The sequence below is a fragment of the Scyliorhinus torazame genome, chromosome 11 (genome assembly GCF_047496885.1).
Source record: "Scyliorhinus torazame isolate Kashiwa2021f chromosome 11, sScyTor2.1, whole genome shotgun sequence".
Lineage (NCBI taxonomy): Eukaryota > Metazoa > Chordata > Chondrichthyes > Carcharhiniformes > Scyliorhinidae > Scyliorhinus > Scyliorhinus torazame.
Window position 1 is genome coordinate 253,562,976 of NC_092717.1, and position 24,092 is coordinate 253,587,067.

Genomic DNA, 24,092 nt, shown 5'->3' on the forward strand with positions numbered 1-24,092 from the left:
AGCTCCCTCTACACTGTCCCCATCAAACACTGCCAGGACAGGTACAGCACGGGGTTAGATACAGAGTAAAGCTCCCTCTACACTGTCCCCATCAAACACTCCCAGCACAGGTACAGCACGGGGATAGATACAGAGTAAAACTCCCTCTACACTGTCCCCATCAAACACTCCCAAGACAGGTACAGCACGGGGTTAGATACAGAGTAAAGCTCCCTCTACACTGTCCCCATCAAACACTCCCAGGACAGGTACAGCACGGGGTTAGATACAGAGTAAAGCGCCCTCTACACTGTCCCCATCAAACACTCCCAGGACAGGTACAGCACGGGGTTAGATACAGAGTAAAGCTCCCTCTACACTGTCCCCATCAAACACTCCCAGGACAGGTACAGCACGGGGTTAGATACAGAGTAAAGCTCCCTCTACCCTGTCCACATCAAACACTCGCAGGACAGGTACAGCATGGGGTTAAATACAGAGTAAAGCTCCCTCTACACTGTCCCCATCAAACACTGCCAGGACAGGTACAGCACGGGGTTAGATACAGAGTAAAGCTCCCTCTACACTGTCCCCATCAAACACTCCCAGCACAGGTACAGCACGGGGATAGATACAGAGTAAAACTCCCTCTACACTGTCCCCATCAAACACTCCCAAGACAGGTACAGCACGGGGTTAGATACAGAGTAAAGCTCCCTCTACACTGTCCCCATCAAACACTCCCAGGACAGGTACAGCACGGGGTTAGATACAGAGTAAAGCGCCCTCTACACTGTCCCCATCAAACACTCCCAGGACAGGTACAGCACGGGGTTAGATACAGAGTAAAGCTCCCTCTACACTGTCCCCATCAAACACATCCAGGACAGGTACAGCACGGGGTCAGATACAGAATAAAGCTCCCTCGACACTGTCCCCATCAAACACTCCCAGGACAGGTACAGCACGGGGTTAGATACAGAGTAAAGCTCCCTCTACACTGTCCCCATCAAACACTCCCAGGACAGGTACAGCACGGGGTTAGATACAGAGTAAAGCTCCCTCTACCCTGTCCACATCAAACACTCGCAGGACAGGTACAGCATGGGGTTAAATACAGAGTAAAGCTCCCTCTACACTGTCCCCATCAAACACTGCCAGGACAGGTACAGCACGGGGTTAGATACAGAGTAAAGCTCCCTCTACACTGTCCCCATCAAACACTCCCAGCACAGGTACAGCACGGGGATAGATACAGAGTAAAACTCCCTCTACACTGTCCCCATCAAACACTCCCAAGACAGGTACAGCACGGGGTTAGATACAGAGTAAAGCTCCCTCCACACTGTCCCCATCAAACACTCCCAGGACAGGTACAGCACGGGGATAGATACAGAGTAAAGCTCCCTCTACACTGTCCCCATCAAACACTCCCAGGACAGGTACAGCACGGGGTTAGATACAGAGTAAAGCGCCCTCTACACTGTCCCCATCAAACACTCCCAGGACAGGTACAGCACGGGGTTAGATACAGAGTAAAGCTCCCTCTACACTGTCCCCATCAAACACTCCCAGGACAGGTACAGCACGGGGTTAGATACAGAGTAAAGCTCCCTCTACCCTGTCCACATCAAACACTCGCAGGACAGGTACAGCATGGGGTTAAATACAGAGTAAAGCTCCCTCTACACTGTCCCCATCAAACACTGCCAGGACAGGTACAGCACGGGGTTAGATACAGAGTAAAGCTCCCTCTACACTGTCCCCATCAAACACTCCCAGCACAGGTACAGCACGGGGATAGATACAGAGTAAAACTCCCTCTACACTGTCCCCATCAAACACTCCCAAGACAGGTACAGCACGGGGTTAGATACAGAGTAAAGCTCCCTCTCCACTGTCCCCATCAAACACTCCCAGGACAGGTACAGCACGGGGTTAGATACAGAGTAAAGCGCCCTCTACACTGTCCCCATCAAACACTCCCAGGACAGGTACAGCACGGGGTTAGATACAGAGTAAAGCTCCCTCTACACTGTCCCCATCAAACACATCCAGGACAGGTACAGCACGGGGTCAGATACAGAATAAAGCTCCCTCGACACTGTCCCCATCAAACACTCCCAGGACAGGTACAGCACGGGGTTAGATACAGAGTAAAGCTCCCTCTACACTGTCCCCATCAAACACTCCCAGGACAGGTACAGCACGGGGTTAGATACAGAGTAAAGCTCCCTCTACCCTGTCCACATCAAACACTCGCAGGACAGGTACAGCATGGGGTTAAATACAGAGTAAAGCTCCCTCTACACTGTCCCCATCAAACACTGCCAGGACAGGTACAGCACGGGGTTAGATACAGAGTAAAGCTCCCTCTACACTGTCCCCATCAAACACTCCCAGCACAGGTACAGCACGGGGATAGATACAGAGTAAAACTCCCTCTACACTGTCCCCATCAAACACTCCCAAGACAGGTACAGCACGGGGTTAGATACAGAGTAAAGCTCCCTCCACACTGTCCCCATCAAACACTCCCAGGACAGGTACAGCACGGGGATAGATACAGAGTAAGGCTCCCTCTACACTGTCCCCATCAAACACTCCCAGGACAGGTACAGCACGGGGATAGATACAGAGTAAGGCTCCCTCTACACTGTCCCCATCAAACACTCCCAGGACAGGTACAGCACGGGGTTAGATACAGAGTAAGGCTCCCTCTACACTGTCCCCATCAAACACTCCCAGGACAGGTACAGCACGGGGTTAGATACAGAGTAAAGCTCCCGCTACACTGTCCCTATCAAACACTCCCAGGACAGGTACAGCACGGGGTTAGATACAGAGTAAAGCTCCCTCTACACTGTCCTCATCAAACACTTCCAGCACAGGTACAGCACGGGGTTAGTTACAGAGTAAAGCTCCCTCTACACTGTCCCCATCAAACACTCCCAGCACAGGTACAGCACGGGGTTAGATACAGAGTAAAGCTCCCTCTACACTGTCCCCATCAAACACTCGCAAGACAGGTACAGCACGGGGTTAGATACAGAGTAAAGCTCCCTCCACACTGTCTCCATCAAACACTCCCAGGACAGATACAGCACGGGGTTAGATACAGAGTAAGGCTCCCTCTACACTGTCCCCATCAAACACTCCCAGCACAGGTACAGCACGGGGTTAGATACAGAGTAAAGCTCCCCCTACACTGTCCCCATCAAACACTCCCAAGACAGGTACAGCACGGGGTTAGATACAGAGTAAAGCTCCCGCTACACTGTCCCTATCAAACACTCCCAGGACAGGTACAGCATGGGGTTAGATACAGAGTAAAGCACCCTCTGCACTGTCCCCATCAAATATTCCATGACAGGTACAGCACGGGGTTAGATACAGAGTAAAGATTCCTCTACACAATCCCCATCAAACACTCCCAGGACAGGTACAGCACGGGGTTAGATACAGAGTAAAGCTCCCTCTACACTGTCCCCATCAAACACTCCCAGGACAGGTACAGCACGGGGTTAGATACAGAGTAAAGCTCCCTCTACCCTGTCCACATCAAACACTCGCAGGACAGGTACAGCATGGGGTTAAATACAGAGTAAAGCTCCCTCTACACTGTCCCCATCAAACACTGCCAGGACAGGTACAGCACGGGGTTAGATACAGAGTAAACCTCCCTCTACACTGTCCCCATCAAACACTCCCAGCACAGGTACAGCACGGGGATAGATACAGAGTAAAACTCCCTCTACACTGTCCCCATCAAACACTCCCAAGACAGGTACAGCATGGGGTTAGATACAGAGTAAGGCTCCCTCTACACTGTCCCCATCAAACACTCCCAGGACAGGTACAGCACGGGGTTAGATACAGAGTAAAGCTCCCTCTACACTGTCCCCATCAAACACTCCCAGGACAGGTACAGCACGGGGTTAGATACAGAGTAAAGCTCCCGCTACACTGTCCCTATCAAACACTCCCAGGACAGTTACAGCATGGGGTTAGATACAGAGTAAAGCTCCCTCTACACTGTCCCCATCAAACACTCCCAGGACAGGTACAGCACGGGGTTAGATACAGAGTAAAGCTCCCTCTACACTGTCCTCATCAAACACTCCCAGCACAGGTACAGCACGGGGTTAGATACAGAGTAAAGCTCCCTCTACACTGTCCCCATCAAAGACTCCCAGGACAGGTACAGCACGGGGTTAGATACAGAGTAAAGCTCCCTCTACACTGTCCCCATCAAACACTCCCAAGACAGGTACAGCACGGGGTTAGATACAGAGTAAAGCTCCCTCTACACTGTCCCCATCAAACACTCCCAGGACAGGTACAGCACGGGGTTAGATACAGAGTAAAGCTCCCGCTACACTGTCCCTATCAAACACTCCCAGGACAGGTACAGCATGGGGTTTGATACAGAGTAAGGCTCCCTCTACACTGTCCCCATCAAACACTCCCAGGACAGGTACAGCACGGGGTTAGATACAGAGTAAAGCTCCCTCTACACTGTCCCCATCAAACGCTCCCAGGACAGGTACAGCACGGGGTTAGATACAGAGTAAAGCTCCCTCTACACTGTCCCCATCAAACACTCCCAGGACAGGTACTGCACGGGGTTAGATACAGAGTAAAGCTCCCTCTACATTGTCCCCATCAAACACTCCCAGGACAGGTACAGCACGGGGTTAGATACCGAATATAGCTCCCTCTACACTGTCCCCATCAAACACTCCCAGGACAGGTACTGCACGGGGTTAGATACAGAGTAAAGCTCCCTCAACACTGTCACCATCAAACACTCCCAGGACAGGTACAGCACGGGGTTAGATACCGAATATAGCTCCCTCTACACTTTCCCCATCAAACACTCCCAGGACAGGTCCAGCACGGGGTTAGATACAGAGTTAAGCTCCCTCTACACTGTCACCATCAAACACTCCTAGGACAGGTACAGCACGGGGTTAGATACAGAGTAAAGCTCCCTCTACACTGTCCCCATCAAACACTCCCAGCACAGGTACAGCACGGGGTTAGATACAGAGTAAAGCTCCCTCTACACTGTCCCCATCAAACACTCCCAAGACAGGTACAGCACGGGGTTAGATACAGAGTAAAGCTCCCTCCGCACTGTCTCCATCAAACACGCCCAGGACAGGCACAGCACGGGGTTAGATACAGAGTAAAGCTCCCTCTACACTGTCCCGGTCAAACACTCCCAGGACAGGTACAGCACGGGGTTAGATACCGAATATAGCTCCCTCTACACTTTCCCCATCAAACACTCCCAGGACAGGTACAGCACGGGGTTAGATACAGAGTAAAGCTCCCGCTACACTGTCCCCATCAAACACTCCCAGGACAGGTACAGCACGGGGTTAGATACAGAGTAAAGTTCCCTCTACACTGTCCCGGTCAAACACTCCCAGGACAGGTACAGCACGGGGTTAGATACCGAATATAGCTCCCTCTACACTTTCCCCATCAAACACTCCCAGGACAGGTACAGCACGGGATTGGATACAGAGTAAAGCTCCCTCAACACTGTCACCATCAAACACTCCTAGGACAGGTACAGCATGGGGTTAGATACAGAGTAAAGCTCCCTCTACACTGTCCCCATCAAACACTCCCAGGACAGGTGCAGCACGGGGTTAGATACAGAGTAAAGCTCTCTCTACACTGTCCCCATCAAACACTCCCAGGACAGGTACAGCACGGGGTTAGATACAGAGTAAAGCTCCCTCTACACTGTCCCCATCAAACACTCCCAGAACAGGTACAGCATTGGGTTAGATACAGAGTAAAGCTCCCTCTACACTGTCCCCATCAAACACTCCCAGAACAGGTACAGCACGGGGTTAGATACAGAGTAAAGCTCTCTCTACACTGTCCCTATCAAACACTCCCAGGACAAGTACAGCACGGGGTTAGATACAGAGTAAAGCTCCCTCTACACTGTCCCCATCAAACACTCCCAGGACAGGTACAGCACGGGGTTAGATACAGAGTAAAGCTCCCTCTACATTGTCCCCATCAAACACTCCCAGGACAGGTACAGCACGGGGTGAGATACAGAGTAAAGCTCCCTCTACACTGTCCCCATCAAACACTCCCAGGACAGGTACAGCACGGGGTTAGATACAGAGTAAAGCTCCCTCTACACTGTCCCCATCAAACACTCCCAGAACAGGTTCAACACGGGGTTAGATACAGAGTAAAGCTCCCTCTACACTGTGAATTATTAAGGGATATTTTGCTAATTTACGGGCGCTTCATAAATGCAAACTGTTGTTTGGGATTAAGCGACTGTGAAGATTTTCTTAGCGAGGTTTTATTGTTATAAATTTCCTCATATCCTTATCCGGAAATAGTCCCAGCATTTACATTTCTCCTTCTGTATTAGATTTCCATATTGAGCATTAGCTTAGTGAATCTTACAAACAACTTTAATGCACTCTCTGTGACCTAACCCGTGCGTGATGCTATTGACTGGTTGTGTGTCTGGGAGGGAAGGTGTGAGCTGTGTCTGGGTGGGAAGGTGTGAGCTGTGTTTTGGTGTGAGAAGGTGTGAGCTGTGTTTTGGTGTGAGAAGGTGTGAGCTATGTTTTTGTGTGAGAAGGTGTGAGCTGTGTTTTGGTGTGAGAAGGTGTGAGCTGTGTTTGGTGTGTGAAGGTGTGAGCTGTGTTTTGGTGTGAGAAGGTGTGAGCTGTGTTTTGGTGTGAGAAGGTGTGAGCTGTGTCTGGGTGAGAAGGTGTGAGCTGTGTTTTTGTGTGAGAAGGTGTGAGCTGTGTCGGGTGAGAAGGTGTGAGCTGTGTTTTGGTGTGAGAAGGTGTGAGCTGTGTTTGGTGTGAGAAGGTGTGAGCTGTGTCGGGTGAGAAGGTGTGAGGTGTGTTTTTGTGTGAGAAGGTGTGAGCTGTGTCGGGTGAGAAGGTGTGAGGTGTGTTTTGGCGTGAGAAGGTGTGAGCTGTGTTTGGTGTGAGAAGGTGTGAGCTGCGTTTTTGTGTGAGAAGGTGTGAGCTGTGTCTCGGTGAGAAGGTGTGAGCTGTGTTTTTGTGTGAGAAGGTGTGAGCTGTGTCGGGTGAGAAGGTGTGAGGTGTGTTTTGGCGTGAGAAGGTGTGAGCTGTGTTTGGTGTGAGAAGGTGTGAGCTGCGTTTTTGTGAGAAGATGTGAGCTGTGTTTGGTGTGAGAAGGTGTGAGCTGTGTTTTGGTGTGAGAAGGTGTGAGCTCTGTGTCTGGGTGGGAAGGTGTGGCCAGTGTTTTGGTGTGAGAAGGTGTGAGTTGTGTGTCTGCGTGGGAAGGTGTGAGCTGTGTTTTGGTGTGAGAAGGTGTGAGCTGTGTCTGGGTGAGAAGGTGTGAGCTGTGTTTTTGTGTGAGAAGGTGTGAGCTGTGTCGGGTGAGAAGGTGTGAGCTGTGTTTTGGTGTGAGAAGGTGTGAGCTGTGTTTGGTGTGAGAAGGTGTGAGCTGTGTTTTTGTGAGATGATGTGAGCTGTGTTTGGTGTGAGAAGGTGTGATCTGTGTTTTGGTGTGAGAAGGTGTGAACTGTGTCTGGGGTGGGAAGGTGTGAGCTGTGTTTTGGTGTGAGAAGGTGTGAGCTGTGTTTTGGTGTGAGATGGTGTGAGCTGTGTGTCTGCGTGGGAAGGTGTGAGCTGTGTTTTTGTGTGAGAAGGTGTGAGCTGTGTCTGGGGTGAGAATGTGTGAGCTGTGTTTTGGTGAGAGAAGGTGTGAGCTGTGTGAGAAGGTGTGAGCTGTGTCTGGGGTGAGAAGGTGTGAGCTGTGTTTTGGGGTGAGAAGGTGTGAGCCGTGTTTTGGTGTGAGAAGGTGTGAGCTGTGTTTTGGGTGGGAAGGTGTGAGCTGTGTTTTGGTGTGAGAAGGTGTGAGCTGTGTTTTGGGGTGAGAAGGTGTGAGCTGTGTTTTGGGTGGGAAGGTGTGAACTGTGTTTTGGTGTGAGAAGGTGTGAGCTGTGTTTTGGGGTGAGAAGGTGTGAGCTGTGTGTTGGTGTGAGAAGGTGTGAGCTGTGCTTTGGTGTGAGAAGGTGTGAGCTGTGTGTCTGGTTGGGAAGGTGTGAGCTGTGTGTTGGTGTGAGAAGGTGTGAGCTGTGCTTTGGTGTGAGAAGGTGTGAGCTGTGTGTCTGGTTGGGAAGGTGTGGCCAGTGTTTTGGTGTGAGAAGGTGTGAGTTGTGTATCTGCGTGGGAAGGTGTGAGCTGTGTTTTGGTGTGAGAAGGTGTGAGCTGTGTCTCGGTGAGAAGGTGTGAGCTGTGTTTTTGTGTGAGAATGTGTGAGCTGTGTCGGGTGAGAAGGTGTGAGGTGTGTTTTGGCGTGAGAAGGTGTGAGCTGTGTTTGGTGTGAGAAGGTGTGAGCTGCGTTTTTGTGAGAAGATGTGAGCTGTGTTTGGTGTGAGAAGGTGTGAGCTGTGTTTTGGTGTGAGAAGGTGTGAGCTGTGTGTCTGGGTGGGAAGGTGTGGCCAGTGTTTTGGTGTGAGAAGGTGTGAGTTGTGTGTCTGCGTGGGAAGGTGTGAGCTGTGTTTTGGTGTGAGAAGCTGTGAGCTGTGTCTGGGTGAGAAGGTGTGAGCTGTGTTTTTGTGTGAGAAGGTGTGAGCTGTGTCGGGTGAGAAGGTGTGAGCTGTGTTTTGGCGTGAGAAGGTGTGAGCTGTGTGTGGTGTGAGAAGGTGTGAGCTGTGTTTTTGTGAGATGATGTGAGCTGTGTTTGGTGTGAGAAGGTGTGAGCTGTGTTTTGGTGTGAGAAGGTGTGAACTGTGTCTGGGGTGGGAAGGTGTGAGCTGTGTTTTGGTGTGAGAAGGTGTGAGCTGTGTTTTGGTGTGAGATGATGTGAGCTGTGTTTTGGTGTGGGAAGGTGTGAGCTGTGTTTTTGTGTGAGAAGGTGTGAGCTGTGTCTGGGGTGAGAATGTGTGAGCTGTGTTTTGGTGTGAGAAGGTGTGAGCTGTGTTTTGGGGTGAGAAGGTGTGAGCTGTGTTTTGGTGTGAGAAGGTGTGAGCTGTGTTTTGGGTGGGAAGGTGTGAGCTGTGTTTTGGGTGGGAAGGTGTGAGCTGTGTTTTGGTGTGAGAAGGTGTGAGCTGTGTCTGGGGTGAGAAGGTGTGAGCTGTGTTTTGGGGTGAGAAGGTGTGAGCTGTGTTTTGGGGTGAGAATGTGTGAGCTGCGTTTTGGTGTGAGCTGTGTTTTGGTGTGAGAAGGTGTGAGCTGTGTCTGGGGTGAGAAGGTGTGAGCTGTGTCTGGGGTGGGAAGGTGTGAGCTGTGTTTTGGGTGGGAAGGTGTGAGCTGTGGTTCGGTGTGAGAAGGTGTGAGCTGTGTTTTGGTGTGAGATGGTGTGAGCTGTGTGTCTGCGTGGGAAGGTGTGAGCTGTGTTTTTGTGTGAGAAGGTGTGAGCTGTGTTTGGTGTGAGAAGGTGTGAGCTGTGTTTTGGTGTGATAAGGTGTGAGCTGTGTCTGGGGTGGGAAGGTGTGAGCTGTGTTTTGGTGTGAGAAGGTGTGAGCTGTGTTTTGGTGGGAGAAGCTGTGAGCTGTATTTCGGTGTGAGCTGTGTTTCGGTGTGAGAAGGTGTGAGCTGTGTTTTGGTGTGAGAAGGTGTGAGCTGTGTCTGCTGTGGGAAGGTGTGAGCTGTATTTTGGTGTGAGCTGTGTGTCTGGTGAGAAGGTGTGAGCTGTGCTTTGGTGTGAGAAGGTGTGAGATGTGTTCTGGTGGGAGAAGGTGTGAGCTGTGTTTTGGTGTGAGAGGGTGTGAGCTGTGCTTTGGTGTGAGAAGGTGTGAGATGTGTTTTGGTGTGAGAAGGTGTGAGCTGTGTCTGGGTGAGATGGTGTGAGCTGTGTTTTGGGGTGAAAGGTGTGAGCTGTGTGTCTGGTGGGAAGGTGTGAGCTGTGCTTTGGTGTGAGAAGGTGTGAGCTGTGTTTTGGTGTGAGAAGGTGTGAGCTGTGTTTTGGTGTGAGAAGGTGTGAGCTGTGTTTTGGGGTGAGAAGGTGTGAGCTGTGCTTTGGTGTGAGAAGGTGTGAGCTGTGTTTTGGTGTGAGAAGGTGTGAGCTGTGTTTTGGTGTGAGAAGGTGTGAGCTGTGTTTTGGGGTGAGTAGGTGTGAGCTGTGTTTTGGTGTGAGAAGGTGTGAGCTGTGTCTGGGGTGAGAAGGTGTGAGCTGTGTTTTGGTGTGAGAAGGTGTGAGCTGTGTCTGGGGTGAGAAGGTGTGAGCTGTGTTTTGGTGTGAGAAGGTGTGAGCTGTGTGTTGGTGTGAGAAGGTGTGAGCTGTGTTTTGGGGTGAGAATGTGTGAGCTGTGTGTTGGTGTGAGAAGGTGTGAACTGTGTCTGGAGTGAGAAGGTGTGAGCTGTGTTGGGTGGGAAGGTGTGAGATGTGTTCTGGTGTGAGAAGGTGTGAGCTGTGTTGGGTGGGAAGGTGTGAGATGTGTTCTGGTGTGAGAAGTTGTGAGCTGTAAATTGGTGTGAGAAGGTGTGAGCTGTGTCTCTGGGTGGGAAGGTGTGAGATGTGTTTTGGTGTGAGAAGGTGTGAGCTGTGTTTTGGTGTGAGAAGGTGTGAGCTGTGTTTTGGTGTGAGAAGGTGTGAGCTGTGTCTGGGTGAGATGGTGTGAGCTGTGTTTTGGTGTGAGAAGGTGTGAGCTGTGTGTCTGGTGGGAAGGTGTGAGCTGTGTTTTGGTGTGAGAAGGTGTGAGCTGTGTTTTGGAGTGAGAAGGTGTGAGCTGTGTGTTGGTGTGAGAAGGTGTGAGCTGTGTGTCTGGTGGGAAGGTGTGAGCTGTGTTTTAGTGTGAGAAGGTGTGAGCTGTGTTTTGGGGTGGGAAGGTGTGAGCTGTGTTTTGGGGTGAGAATGTGTGAGCTGTGTTTTGGTGTGAGAAGGTGTGAGCTGTGTTTTGGTGTGAGAAGGTGTGAGCTGTGTTTTGGGGTGAGAAGGTGTGAGCTGTGTTTTGGTGTGAGAAGGTGTGAGCTGTGTTTTGTGGTGATAAGGTGTGAGCTGTGTTTTGGTGTCAGAAGGTGTGAGTTGTGTTTGGTGTGATAAGGTGTGAGCTGTGTCTGGGGTGGGAAGGTGTGAGCTGTGTTTTGGTGTGAGAAGGTGTGAGCTGTGTTTTGGTGTGAGAAGGTGTGAGCTGTGCCTGCGGTGGGAAGGTGTGAGCTGTGTTTTGGGGTGAGAAGGTGTGAGCTGTGTTTTGGTGTGAGAAGGTGTGAGCTGTGTTTTGGGGTGAGAAGGTGTGAGCTGTGTTTTGGTGTGAGAAGGTGTGAGCTGTGTTTTGTGGTGATAAGGTGTGAGCTGTGTTTTGGTGTCAGGAGGTGTGAGTTGTGTTTGGTGTGATAAGGTGTGAGCTGTGTCTGGGGTGGGAAGGTGTGAGCTGTGTTTTGGTGTGAGCTGTGTTTTGGTGTGAGAAGGTGTGAGCTGTGCCTGCGGTGGGAAGGTGTGAGCTGTGTTTTGGGGTGAGAAGTTGTGAGCTGTGTTTTGGTGTGAGAAGGTGTGAGCTGTGTTTTGGTGTGGGAAGGTGTGAGCTGTGTCTGGGTGAGAAGGTGTGAGCTGTGTTTTGGTGTGAGAAGGTGTGAGCTGTGTCTGGGTGGGAAGGTGTGCGCTGTGTTTTGGGGTGAGAAGGTGTGAGCTGTGTTTTGGTGTGGGAAGGTGTGAGCTGTGTTTTGGTGTGAGAAGGTGTGAGCTGTGTTTTGGTGTGAGAAGGTGTGAGCTGTGTTTTGGGGTGAGAAGGTGTGAGCTGTGTTTTGGTGTGGAAAGGTGTGAGCTGTGTTTTTGGGCGAGAAGGTGTGAGCTGTGTTTTGGTGTGAGAAGGTGTGAGCTGTGTTTTGGTGTGAGAAGGTGTGAGCTGTGTTTTGGTGTAAGAAGGTGTGACCTGTGTTTTGGGGTGTGACGTTATGAGCTGTGTTTGGTGTGAGAAGGTGTGAGCTGTGTTTTGGTGTGAGAAGGTGTGAGCTGTGTCTGGGTGAGAAGGTGTGAGCTGTGTTTTGGTGTGAGAAGGTGTGAGCTGTGTTTTGGGGTGAGAAGGTGTGAGCTGTGTTTTGGTGTGAGAAGGTGTGAGCTGTGTTTTGTGGTGATAAGGTGTGAGCTGTGTTTTGGTGTCAGAAGGTGTGAGTTGTGTTTGGTGTGATAAGGTGTGAGCTGTGTCTGGGGTGGGAAGGTGTGAGCTGTGTTTTGGTGTGAGAAGGTGTGAGCTGTGTTTTGGTGTGAGAAGGTGTGAGCTGTGTCTGGGTGAGAAGGTGTGAGCTGTGTTTTGGTGTGAGAAGGTGTGAGCTGTGTTTTGGGGTGAGAAGGTGTGAGCTGTGTTTTGGGGTGAGAAGGTGTGAGCTGTGTTTTGGTGTGAGAAGGTGTGAGCTGTGTTTTGGTGTGGGAAGGTGTGAGCTGTGTTTTGGTGTGAGAAGGTGTGAGCTGTGTTTTGGTGTGAGAAGGTGTGAGCTGTGTTTTGGGGTGAGAAGGTGTGAGCTGTGTTTTGGTGTGAGAAGGTGTGAGCTGTGTTTTGGGGTGAGAAGGTGTGAGCTGTGTTTTGGTGTGAGAAGGTGTGAGCTGTGTTTTGGTGTGGGAAGGTGTGAGCTGTGTTTTGGTGTGAGAAGGTGTGAGCTGTGTTTTGGGGTGAGAATGTGTGAGCTGTGTTTTGGTGTGGGAAGGTGTGAGCTGTGTTTTGGTGTGAGAAGGTGTGAGCTGTGTTTTGGGGTGAGAAGGTGTGAGCTGTGTTTTGGTGTGAGAAGGTCTGAGCTGTGTTTTGGTATGAGAAGGTGTGAGCTGTGTTTTGGTGTGAGAAGGTGTGAGCTGTGTTTTGGGTGGGAAGGTGTAAGAAGGTGTGAGCTGTGTTTTGGTGTGAGAAGGTGTGGGCTGTGTTTTGGGTGGGAAGGTGTGAGCTGTGTGAGAAGGTGTGAGCTGTGTTTTGGGTGGGAAGGTGTGAGCTGTGTGAGAAGGTGTGAGCTGTGTTTTGGTGTGAGAAGGTGTGGGCTGTGTTTTGGTGTGAGAAGGTGTGAGCTGTGTTTTGGGTGGGAAGGTGTGAGCTGTGTGAGAAGGTGTGAGCTGTGTTTTGGTGTGAGAAGGTGTGAGCTGTGTTTTGGGTGGGAAGGTGTGAGCTGTGTTTTGGGGTGAGTAGGTGTGAACTGTGTGTTGGTGTGAGAAGGTGTGAGCTGTGTGTTGGTGTGAGAAGGTGTGAGCTGTGTTTTGGTGTGAGAAGGTGTGAGCTGTGTGTTGGTGTGAGAAGGTGTGAGCTGTGTGTTGGTGTGGGAAGGTGTGAGCTGTGTTTTGGGGTGAGTAGGTGTGAGCTGTGTTTTGGTGTGGGATGGTGTGAGCTGTGTGTTGGTGTGAGAAGGTGTGAGCTGTGTTTTGGTGTAAGAAGGTGTGAGCTGTGTCTGGGTGAGAAGGTGTGAGCTGTGTTTTGGAGTGAGTAGGTGTGAGCTGTGTCTGGGGTGAGAAGGTGTGAGCTGTGTTTTGGTGTGAGAATGTGTGAGCTGTGTCTGGGTGGGAAGGTGTGCGCTGTGTTTTGGGGTGAGAAGGTGTGAGCTGTGTTTTGGTGTGGGAAGGTGTGAGCTGTGTTTTGGTGTGAGAAGGTGTGAGCCGTGTTTTGGTGTGAGAAGGTGTGAGCTGTGTTTTGGGGTGAGAAGGTGTGAGCTGTGTTTTGGTGTGGGAAGGTGTGAGCTGTGTTTTTGGGCGAGAAGGTGTGAGCTGTGTTTTGGTGTGAGAAGGTGTGAGCTGTGTTTTGGTGTGAGAAGGTGTGAGCTGTGTTTTGGTGTAAGAAGGTGTGACCTGTGTTTTGGGGTGTGACGTTATGAGCTGTGTTTTGGTGTGAGAAGGTGTGAGCTGTGTTTTGGTGTGAGAAGGTGTGAGCTGTGTCTGGGTGAGAAGGTGTGAGCTGTGTTTTGGGGTGAGAAGGTGTGAGCTGTGTTTTGGTGTGAGAAGGTGTGAGCTGTGTTTTGTGGTGATAAGGTGTGAGCTGTGTTTTGGTGTCAGAAGGTGTGAGGTGTGTTTGGTGTGATAAGGTGTGAGCTGTGTCTGGGGTGGGAAGGTGTGAGCTGTGTTTTGGTGTGAGAAGGTGTGAGCTGTGTTTTGGTGTGAGAAGGTGTGAGCTGTGTCTGGGTGAGAAGGTGTGAGCTGTGTTTTGGTGTGAGAAGGTGTGAGCTGTGTTTTGGGGTGAGAAGGTGTGAGCTGTGTTTTGGGGTGAGAAGGTGTGAGCTGTGTTTTGGGGTGAGGAGGTGTGAGCTGTGTTTTGGTGTGAGAAGGTGTGAGCAGTGTTTTGGTGTGGGAAGGTGTGAGCTGTGTTTTGGTGTGAGAAGGTGTGAGCTGTGTTTTGGTGTGAGAAGGTGTGAGCTGTGTCTGGGTGAGAAGGTGTGAGCTGTGTTTTGGTGTGAGAAGGTGTGAGCTGTGTTTTGGGGTGAGAAGGTGTGAGCTGTGTTTTGGGGTGAGAAGGTGTGAGCTGTGTTTTGGTGTGGGAAGGTGTGAGCTGTGTTTTGGTGTGAGAAGGTGTGAGCTGTGTTTTGGGGTGAGAAGGTGTGAGCTGTGTTTTGGTGTGGGAAGGTGTGAGCTGTGTTTTGGTGTGAGAAGGTGTGAGCTGTGTTTTGGGGTGAGAAGGTGTGAGCTGTGTTTTGGGGTGAGAAGGTGTGAGCTGTGTTTTGGTGTGAGAAGGTCTGAGCTGTGTTTTGGTATGAGAAGGTGTGAGCTGTGTTTTGGTGTGAGAAGGTGTGAGCTGTGTTTTGGGTGGGAAGGTGTGAGCTGTGTTTTGGTGTGAGAAGGTGTGGACTGTATTTTGGGTGGGAAGGTGTGAGCTGTGTGAGAAGGTGTGAGCTGTGTTTTGGGTGGGAAGGTGTGAGCTGTGTGAGAAGGTGTGAGCTGTGTTTTGGTGTGAGAAGGTGTGGGCTGTGTTTTGGTGTGAGAAGGTGTGAGCTGTGTTTTGGGTGGGAAGGTGTGAGCTGTGTGAGAAGGTGTGAGCTGTGTTTTGGTGTGAGAAGGTGTGAGCTGTGTTTTGGGTGGGAAGGTGTGAGCTGTGTTTTGGGGTGAGTAGGTGTGAGCTGTGTGTTGGTGTGAGAAGGTGTGAGCTGTGTGTTGGTGTGAGAAGGTGTGAGCTGTGTTTTGGTGTGAGAAGGTGTGAGCTGTGTGTTGGTGTGAGAAGGTGTGAGCTGTGTTTTGGTGTGAGAAGGTGTGAGCTGTGTGTTGGTGTGAGAAGGTGTGAGCTGTGTTTTGGGTGGGAAGGTGTGAGCTGTGTGTTGGTGTGAGAAGGTGTGAGCTGTGTGTTGGGGTGAGATTAACAGCCGTGTCTGATCCCTTGTCTTCTCGATGGTCTTTCTTACAGAGAGGAGAAGGAGCGCTGGATAAGAGCCAAGTACGAACAGAAACTGCTGCTGGCTGGCCCCCCTCAGTCTGACATTCCGCTGGGACAGCAGCTGCTCCGCGCTGTGGTGGAGGATGACCTGCGACTTGTCGCCCTGCTCCTTGCCCACGGCACCAAGGAAGAGGTGAACGAGACGTATGGGGATGGAGATGGACGGACTGCGCTGCACCTCTCCTGTGCGATGGCCAATGTCGTCATTACCCAGCTCCTCATCTGGGTAAGGAACAAATCACGTGTAATTGTGGCATTCGTCTACAGGCAATCGTCACATATCTCATAGTCTCCCGGACACACACACACACACACCTCCCACACACGCACACACACCTCCCACACTCATACACACCTCCCACACTCACACACACCTCCCTCACACTCCTCCCACACACACACACACCTCCCTCACACTCCTCCCACACACACACACACACACACACACCTCCCACACTCACACACACCTCCCTCACACTCCTCCCACACTCACACACACCTCCCTCACACTCCTCCCACACACACACACACCTCCCTCACACACCTCCCACACTCACACACACCTCCCTCACACTCCTCCCACACACACACACACCTCCCTCACACTCCTCCCACACACACACACACACACACACACCTCCCACACTCACACACACCTCCCTCACACTCCTCCCACACTCACACACACCTCCCTCACACTCCTCCCACACACACACACACACACACACACCTCCCACACACACACACACACACCTCCCACACTCACACACACCTCCCTCACACTCCTCCCACACACACACACCTCCCTCACACTCCTCCCACACACACACACACACACACACCTCCCACACACGCACACACACCTCCCACACACACACACACACCTCCCACACTCACACACACCTCCCTCACACTCCTCCCACACACACACACCTCCCTCACACTCCTCCCACACACACACACACTCCTCCCACACTCACACACACACACACCTCCCTCACACTCCTCCCACACACACACACTAACACACCTCCCACACACGCACACACACCTCCCACACTCACACACACCTCCCTCACACTCCTCCCACACTCACACACACCTCCCTCACACACCTCCCACACTCACACACACCTCCCTCACACTCCTCTCACACACACACACCTCCCACACACACACACACCTCCCTCACACTCCTCCCACACACACACACACCTCCCTCACACTCCTCCCACACACACACACACACACACACACTCCTCCCACACTCACACACACACACACCTCCCTCACACTCCTCCCACACACACACACTCCTCCCTCACACTCCTCCCACACACACACACTCCTCCCATACACACACTCCTCCCACACTCACACACACGCCTCCCACACCTCCCACACTCACACACGCACCTCCCTCACACTCCTCCCACACACACACACTCCTCCCACACACACACTCCTCCCACACTCACACACACACCTCCCACACACACACACACCTCCCACACACACAACACCTCCCTCACACTCCTCCCACACACACACACCTCCCACACACACACACCTCCCACACACACACACCTCCCTCACACACACACCTCCCTCACACTCCTCCCACACACACACACCTCCCACACACACACACCTCCCTCCCACTCCTCCCACACACACACTCCTCCCACACTCACACACACACACACCTCCCTCACACTCCTCCCACACACACACACTCCTCCCTCACACTCCTCCCACACACACACACACCTCCCACACACGCACACACACCTCCCACACTCATACACACCTCCCACACTCACACACACCTCCCTCACACTCCTCCCACACACATACACACCTCCCTCACACTCCTCCCACACACACACACACACACACACACCTCCCACACTCACACACACCTCCCTCACACTCCTCCCACACTCACACACACCTCCCTCACACTCCTCCCACACACACACACACACACACACTCCTCCCACACTCACACACACACACCTCCCTCCCACTCCTCCCACACACACACACTCCTCCCACACACACACTCCTCCCACACTCACACACACGCCTCCCACACCTCCCACACTCACACACACACCTCCCTCACACTCCTCCCACACACACACACACCTCCCACACACACACGCTCCTCCCACACTCTCACACACACACACACCTCCCTCACACTCCTCCCACACACACACACTCCTCCCTCACACACAATCCTCCCACACACACACACTCCTCCCTCACACACACTCCTCCCACACTCACACACACACCTCCCTCACACTCCTCCCACACACACACACACACACACCTCCCACACACACACACTCCTCCCACACTCACACACACACACTCCTCCCACACTCACACACACTCCTCCCACACTCACACACTCACCTCACACACACACTCACACTCCTCCCACACTCTCACACACACACCTCCCTCACACTCCTCTCACACACACACACTCCTCCCACACTCACACACACACCTCCCTCCCACTCCTCCCACACACACACACTCCTCCCACACTCACACACACACACTCCTTCCACACTCACACACACACACTCCTCCCACACTCACACACACACACTCCTCCCACACTCACACACTCGCCTCACACACACACTCACACTCCTCCCACACTCTCACACACACTCCTCCCTCCCAGTCCTCCCACACACACACTCTCCTCCCACACACACACACTCCTCCCACACACACACACTCCTTTCACACTCACACACACACCTCCCTCACACTCCTCCCACAATCACACACACACCTCCCTCCCACTCCTCCCACACACACACACTCCTCCCACACTCACACACACACACACTCCTTCCACACTCACACACACACACTCCTCCCACACTCACACACACACACTCCTCCCACACTCACACACTCGCCTCACACACACACTCACACTCCTCCCACACTCTCACACACACTCCTCCCTCCCAGTCCTCCCACACACACACACTCCTCCCACACACACACACACCTCCCACACACACACACTCCTCCCACACTCACACACACACACTCCTCCCACACTCACACACTCACACTCCTCCCACACTCTCACACACACACCTCCCTCACACTCCTCTCACACAGACACACTCCTCCCACACTCACACACACACCTCCCTCCCACTCCTCCCACACACACACACTCCTCCCACACTCACACACACACCTCCCTCCCACTCCTCCCACACACACACACTCCTCCCACACACTCCTCCCACACACACACTCCTCCCACACTCACACACACACACACCTCCCTCCCACTCCTCCCACACACACACACACACACCTCCCACACACACACACTCCTCCCACACTCACACACACACACTCCTCCCACACTCACACACACACACTCCTCCCACACACACACACTCACACTCCTCCCACACTCTCACACACACCTCCCTCACACTCCTCTCACACACACACACTCCTCCCACACTCACACACACACCTCCCTCCCACTCCTCCCACACACACACACTCCTCCCACACACACACTCCTCCCACACTCACACACACGCCTCCCACACCTCCCACACTCACACACACACCTCCCTCACACTCCTCCCACACACACACACTCCTCCCACACACACACACTCCTCCCACACACACACACTCCTCCCACACTCACACACACACACACCTCCCTCACACTCCTCCCACACACACACACTCCTCCCTCACACTCCTCCCACACACACACACTCCTCCCACACACACACTCCTCCCACACTCACACACACGCCTCCCACACCTCCCACACTCACACACACACCTCCCTCACACTCCTCCCACACACACACACACTCCTCCCACACTCACACACACACACACCTCCCTCACACTCCTCCCACACACACACACTCCTCCCTCACACTCCTCCCACACACACACACACCTTCCACACACACACACACCTCCCTCACACTCCTCTCACACACACACACTCCTCCCACACACACACACCTCCCACACACACACACACCTCCCTCACACTCCTCCCACACACACACACACCTCCCACACACACACACACCTCCCTCACACTCCTCTCACACACACACACCTCCCACACACACACACCTCCCACACACACACACCTCCCTCACACTCCTCCCACACACACACACTCCTCCCACACACACACACTCCTCCCACACTCACACACACACACACCTCCCTCACACTCCTCCCACACACACACACTCCTCCCTCACACTCCTCCCACACACACACACTCCTCCCACACACACACTCCTCCCACACTCACACACACGTCTCCCACACCTCCCACACTCACACACACACCTCCCTCACACTCCTCCCACACACACACACACACCTCCCACACACACACGCTCCTCCCACACTCTCACACCTCCCTCACACTCCTCCCACACACACACACTCCTCCCACACACACACACTCCTCCCACACTCACACACACACACCTCCCTCCCACTCCTCCCACACACACACACTCCTCCCACACACACACTCCTCCCACACTCACACACATGCCTCCCACACCTCCCACACTCACACACACACCTCCCTCACACTCCTCCCACACACACACACACCTCCCACACACACACGCTCCTCCCACACTCTCACACACACACACACCTCCCTCACACTCCTCCCACACACACACACTCCTCCCTCACACACAATCCTCCCACACACACACACTCCTCCCTCACACACACTCCTCCCACACTCACACACACACCTCCCTCACACTCCTCCCACACACACACACACACACACACCTCCCACACACACACACTCCTCCCACACTCACACACACACACTCCTCCCACACTCACACACACTCCTCCCACACTCACACACTCACCTCACACACACACTCACACTCCTCCCACACTCTCACACACACACCTCCCTCACACTCCTCTCACACACACACACTCCTCCCACACTCACACACACACCTCCCTCCCACTCCTCCCACACACACACACTCCTCCCACACTCACACACACACACTCCTTCCACACTCACACACACACACTCCTCCCACACTCACACACACACACTCCTCCCACACTCACACACTCGCCTCACACACACACTCACACTCCTCCCACACTCTCACACACACTCCTCCCTCCCAGTCCTCCCACACACACACACTCCTCCCACACACACACACTCCTCCCACACACACACACTCCTTTCACACTCACACACACACCTCCCTCACACTCCTCCCACACTCACACACACACCTCCCTCCCACTCCTCCCACACACACACACTCCTCCCACACTCACACACACACACACTCCTTCCACACTCACACACACACACTCCTCCCACACTCACACACACGCACTCCTCCCACACTCACACACTCGCCTCACACACACACTCACACTCCTCCCACACTCTCACACACACTCCTCCCTCCCAGTCCTCCCACACACACACACTCCTCCCACACACACACACACCTCCCACACACACACACTCCTCCCACACTCACACACACACACTCCTCCCACACTCACACACTCACACTCCTCCCACACTCTCACACACACACCTCCCTCACACTCCTCTCACACAGACACACTCCTCCCACACTCACACACACACCTCCCTCCCACTCCTCCCACACACACACACTCCTCCCACACACTCCTCCCACACACACACTCCTCCCACACTCACACACACACACCTCCCTCCCACTCCTCCCACACACACACACACACACACCTCCCACACACACACACTCCTCCCACACTCACACACACACACTCCTCCCACACTCACACACACACACTCCTCCCACACACACACACTCACACTCCTCCCACACTCTCACACACACCTCCCTCACACTCCTCTCACACACACACACTCCTCCCACACTCACACACACACCTCCCTCCCACTCCTCCCACACACACACACTCCTCCCACACACACACTCCTCCCACACTCACACACACGCCTCCCACACCTCCCACACTCACACACACACCTCCCTCACACTCCTCCCACACACACACACTCCTCCCACACTCACACACACACCTCCCTCCCACTCCTCCCACACACACACACTCCTCCCACATACTCCTCCCACACACACACTCCTCCCACACTCACACACACACACCTCCCTCCCACTCCTCCCACACACACACACACACACCTCCCACACACACACACTCCTCCCACACTCACACACACACACTCCTCACACACACACACTCCTCCCACACACACACACTCACACTCCTCCCACACTCTCACACACACCTCCCTCACACTCCTCTCACACACACACACTCCTCCCACACTCACACACACACCTCCCTCCCACTCCTCCCACACACACACACTCCTCCCACACACACACTCCTCCCACACTCACACACACGCCTCCCACACCTCCCACACTCACACACACACCTCCCTCACACTCCTCCCACACACACACACTCCTCCCACACACACACACACACCTCCCACACACACACACTCCTCCCACACTCACACACACACACCTCCCACACACTCCCACTCCTCCCACACACACACACACATCCCACACTCTCACACACGCCTCACACACACACATCTCCCACATACACGCATGCCTCCGACATACACATGCCTTCCACACAAACACACACATGCACATGCCTCGCCCCACACACGCACACACCTCCCACACACACACATGCCTCCCACACACCCACATGCCTCTGATACACACACTTGCCTCCCACACTAACACACATGCCTCCCCACACACACTCACACACGCCTCCCACACATACACACACACATGCCTCCTACACATACGCCTCCCCCACACAGACATACACATGCACACACCTCCCACATATGCACACGCCTCCCTCCCACACACCTCACACACACACACACACGCCTCCACACACACACTCCTCCCATACTCACACACACATCTCACACACACACGCCTCCCACACACACACATACACACACACACCTACCATACACACACACGCCTCCCACACATACACACATGCCTCCCACATGCACACACACCTCCTACACACACACACGCCTCCCACACACACACATTTCCCACATACACGCATGCCTCCGACATACACATGCCTCCCACACACATGCCTCCCACACAAACACACACATGCACATGCCTCCCCCACACACACATGCCTCCCACACACACATGCCTCTGATACACACACATGGCTCCCACACAAACACACACACACATGCCTCCCCACACACCCGCCTCCCACACACACACAGACATGCCTCCCACACACACACACATGCCTCATACACATACGCCTGCCCCCACACACACATACACATGCACACACCTCCCACATATGCACACGCCTCCCACACACATACACACCTCCCATACATGCCTCCTACACACACACACGTCACCCCCAACCACATACACACATCTCCCACACCCCCACATGCCTCCCACACGTCTCCCACACACATGCGCTTCCCACACACACACACACATGCTTCCCACACACATAGGTACACACGCATGCAAATTCATAAGACATAGGAGAAGAATTTGGCCATTTGGCCCATCGAGGCTGCCCCGCCATTCTATCCTGGCTGATATGTTCCTCCTCTGCTACCTGCAATGTTCCAGACCAAGAGCTGGATTGCAAAATCAGCCGGAGCATCTCCTCCCTGGAACACATGACCGAGGAGCGGGAGTCGACAATTTAGCCTCCCGAGCCTAACACCCTCAATGTGATCATGGCTGATCTCATCCTGGCCTCAACTCCACCGTCCTGCCCGTTCTCCATAACCCTTCAACCCATTACTAATTAAAAATCTGTCTAACTCCTCCTTAAATTTAACCACTGTCCCAGCATGCACCGCACTCTGGGGCAGCGAATTCCACAGATTCACAACCCTTTGGGAGAAGTATTTTGTCCTTAAATCTGTTTTAAATTTGCTACCTCTTATCATAGATACATAAACACATAGAAGATAGGAGAACAATCCCAACCTCGTCAATCTCCCCTCATATGACAGTTCCACCATCCCTGGAATCAGTCTGGTAAACCTTCGCTGCTCTCCCTCGAGAGCAAGAACATCCTTCCTCAGAGAAGGAGACCAAAACTGCCCACAATACTCCAGGTGTGGCCTCACCCAGGCCCTGTACAATTGCAGCAACACATCCCTGCTTCTATACTCTAAACCTCTCGCAATGAAGGCCAACATACCATTAGCCTTCTTTACCGCCTGCTGCACCTGCAGCTTACCTTCAGCGACTGGTGCACAAGGACACTCAGGTCCCGCTGCACACTCCTCTCTCCCAATTTACAACCATTCAAATAGTAATCTGCCTTCCTGTTTTTGCTTCCAAAGTTGTCCACCTTATACTGCATCTGCCATTCATTTACCCACTCGCCCAACCTGTCCAAATCACACTGAGGGATCTCTGCATCCTCCTCACAGCTCACCCTCCCACCCAACTGTCTGCCATCTGCAAATTTAGAAATATTACATTTTGTTCCCTCATCTGAATCATTAATATATATTGTCAATAGCTGGGGCCCCAACACCGATCCCTGCGGTACCCCACTAGTCACTGCCTGCCAATTGGAAAAAGACCCGTTAATTCCTACTCTTTGTTTCCTGTCTGCCGACCAGTTTTCTATTAATTTTACACACTAATCTCTTGTGCAG

At 52.9% G+C, this 24,092-nt stretch overlaps 1 protein-coding gene across 2 annotated transcripts in view; it reads left to right on the forward strand.

Annotated features, from left to right (window-relative positions):
* Positions 1–24,092, forward strand: part of agap3 (ArfGAP with GTPase domain, ankyrin repeat and PH domain 3) — a 1,400,505-nt gene that overhangs the window by 1,355,728 nt on the left and 20,685 nt on the right. For both annotated transcript variants that reach the window (XM_072468572.1, XM_072468571.1), the window contains exon 15: positions 15,248–15,503. In XM_072468572.1, coding sequence (XP_072324673.1) covers positions 15,248–15,503 — 256 coding nt within the window. The remainder of the gene's footprint in view (positions 1–15,247; positions 15,504–24,092) is intronic.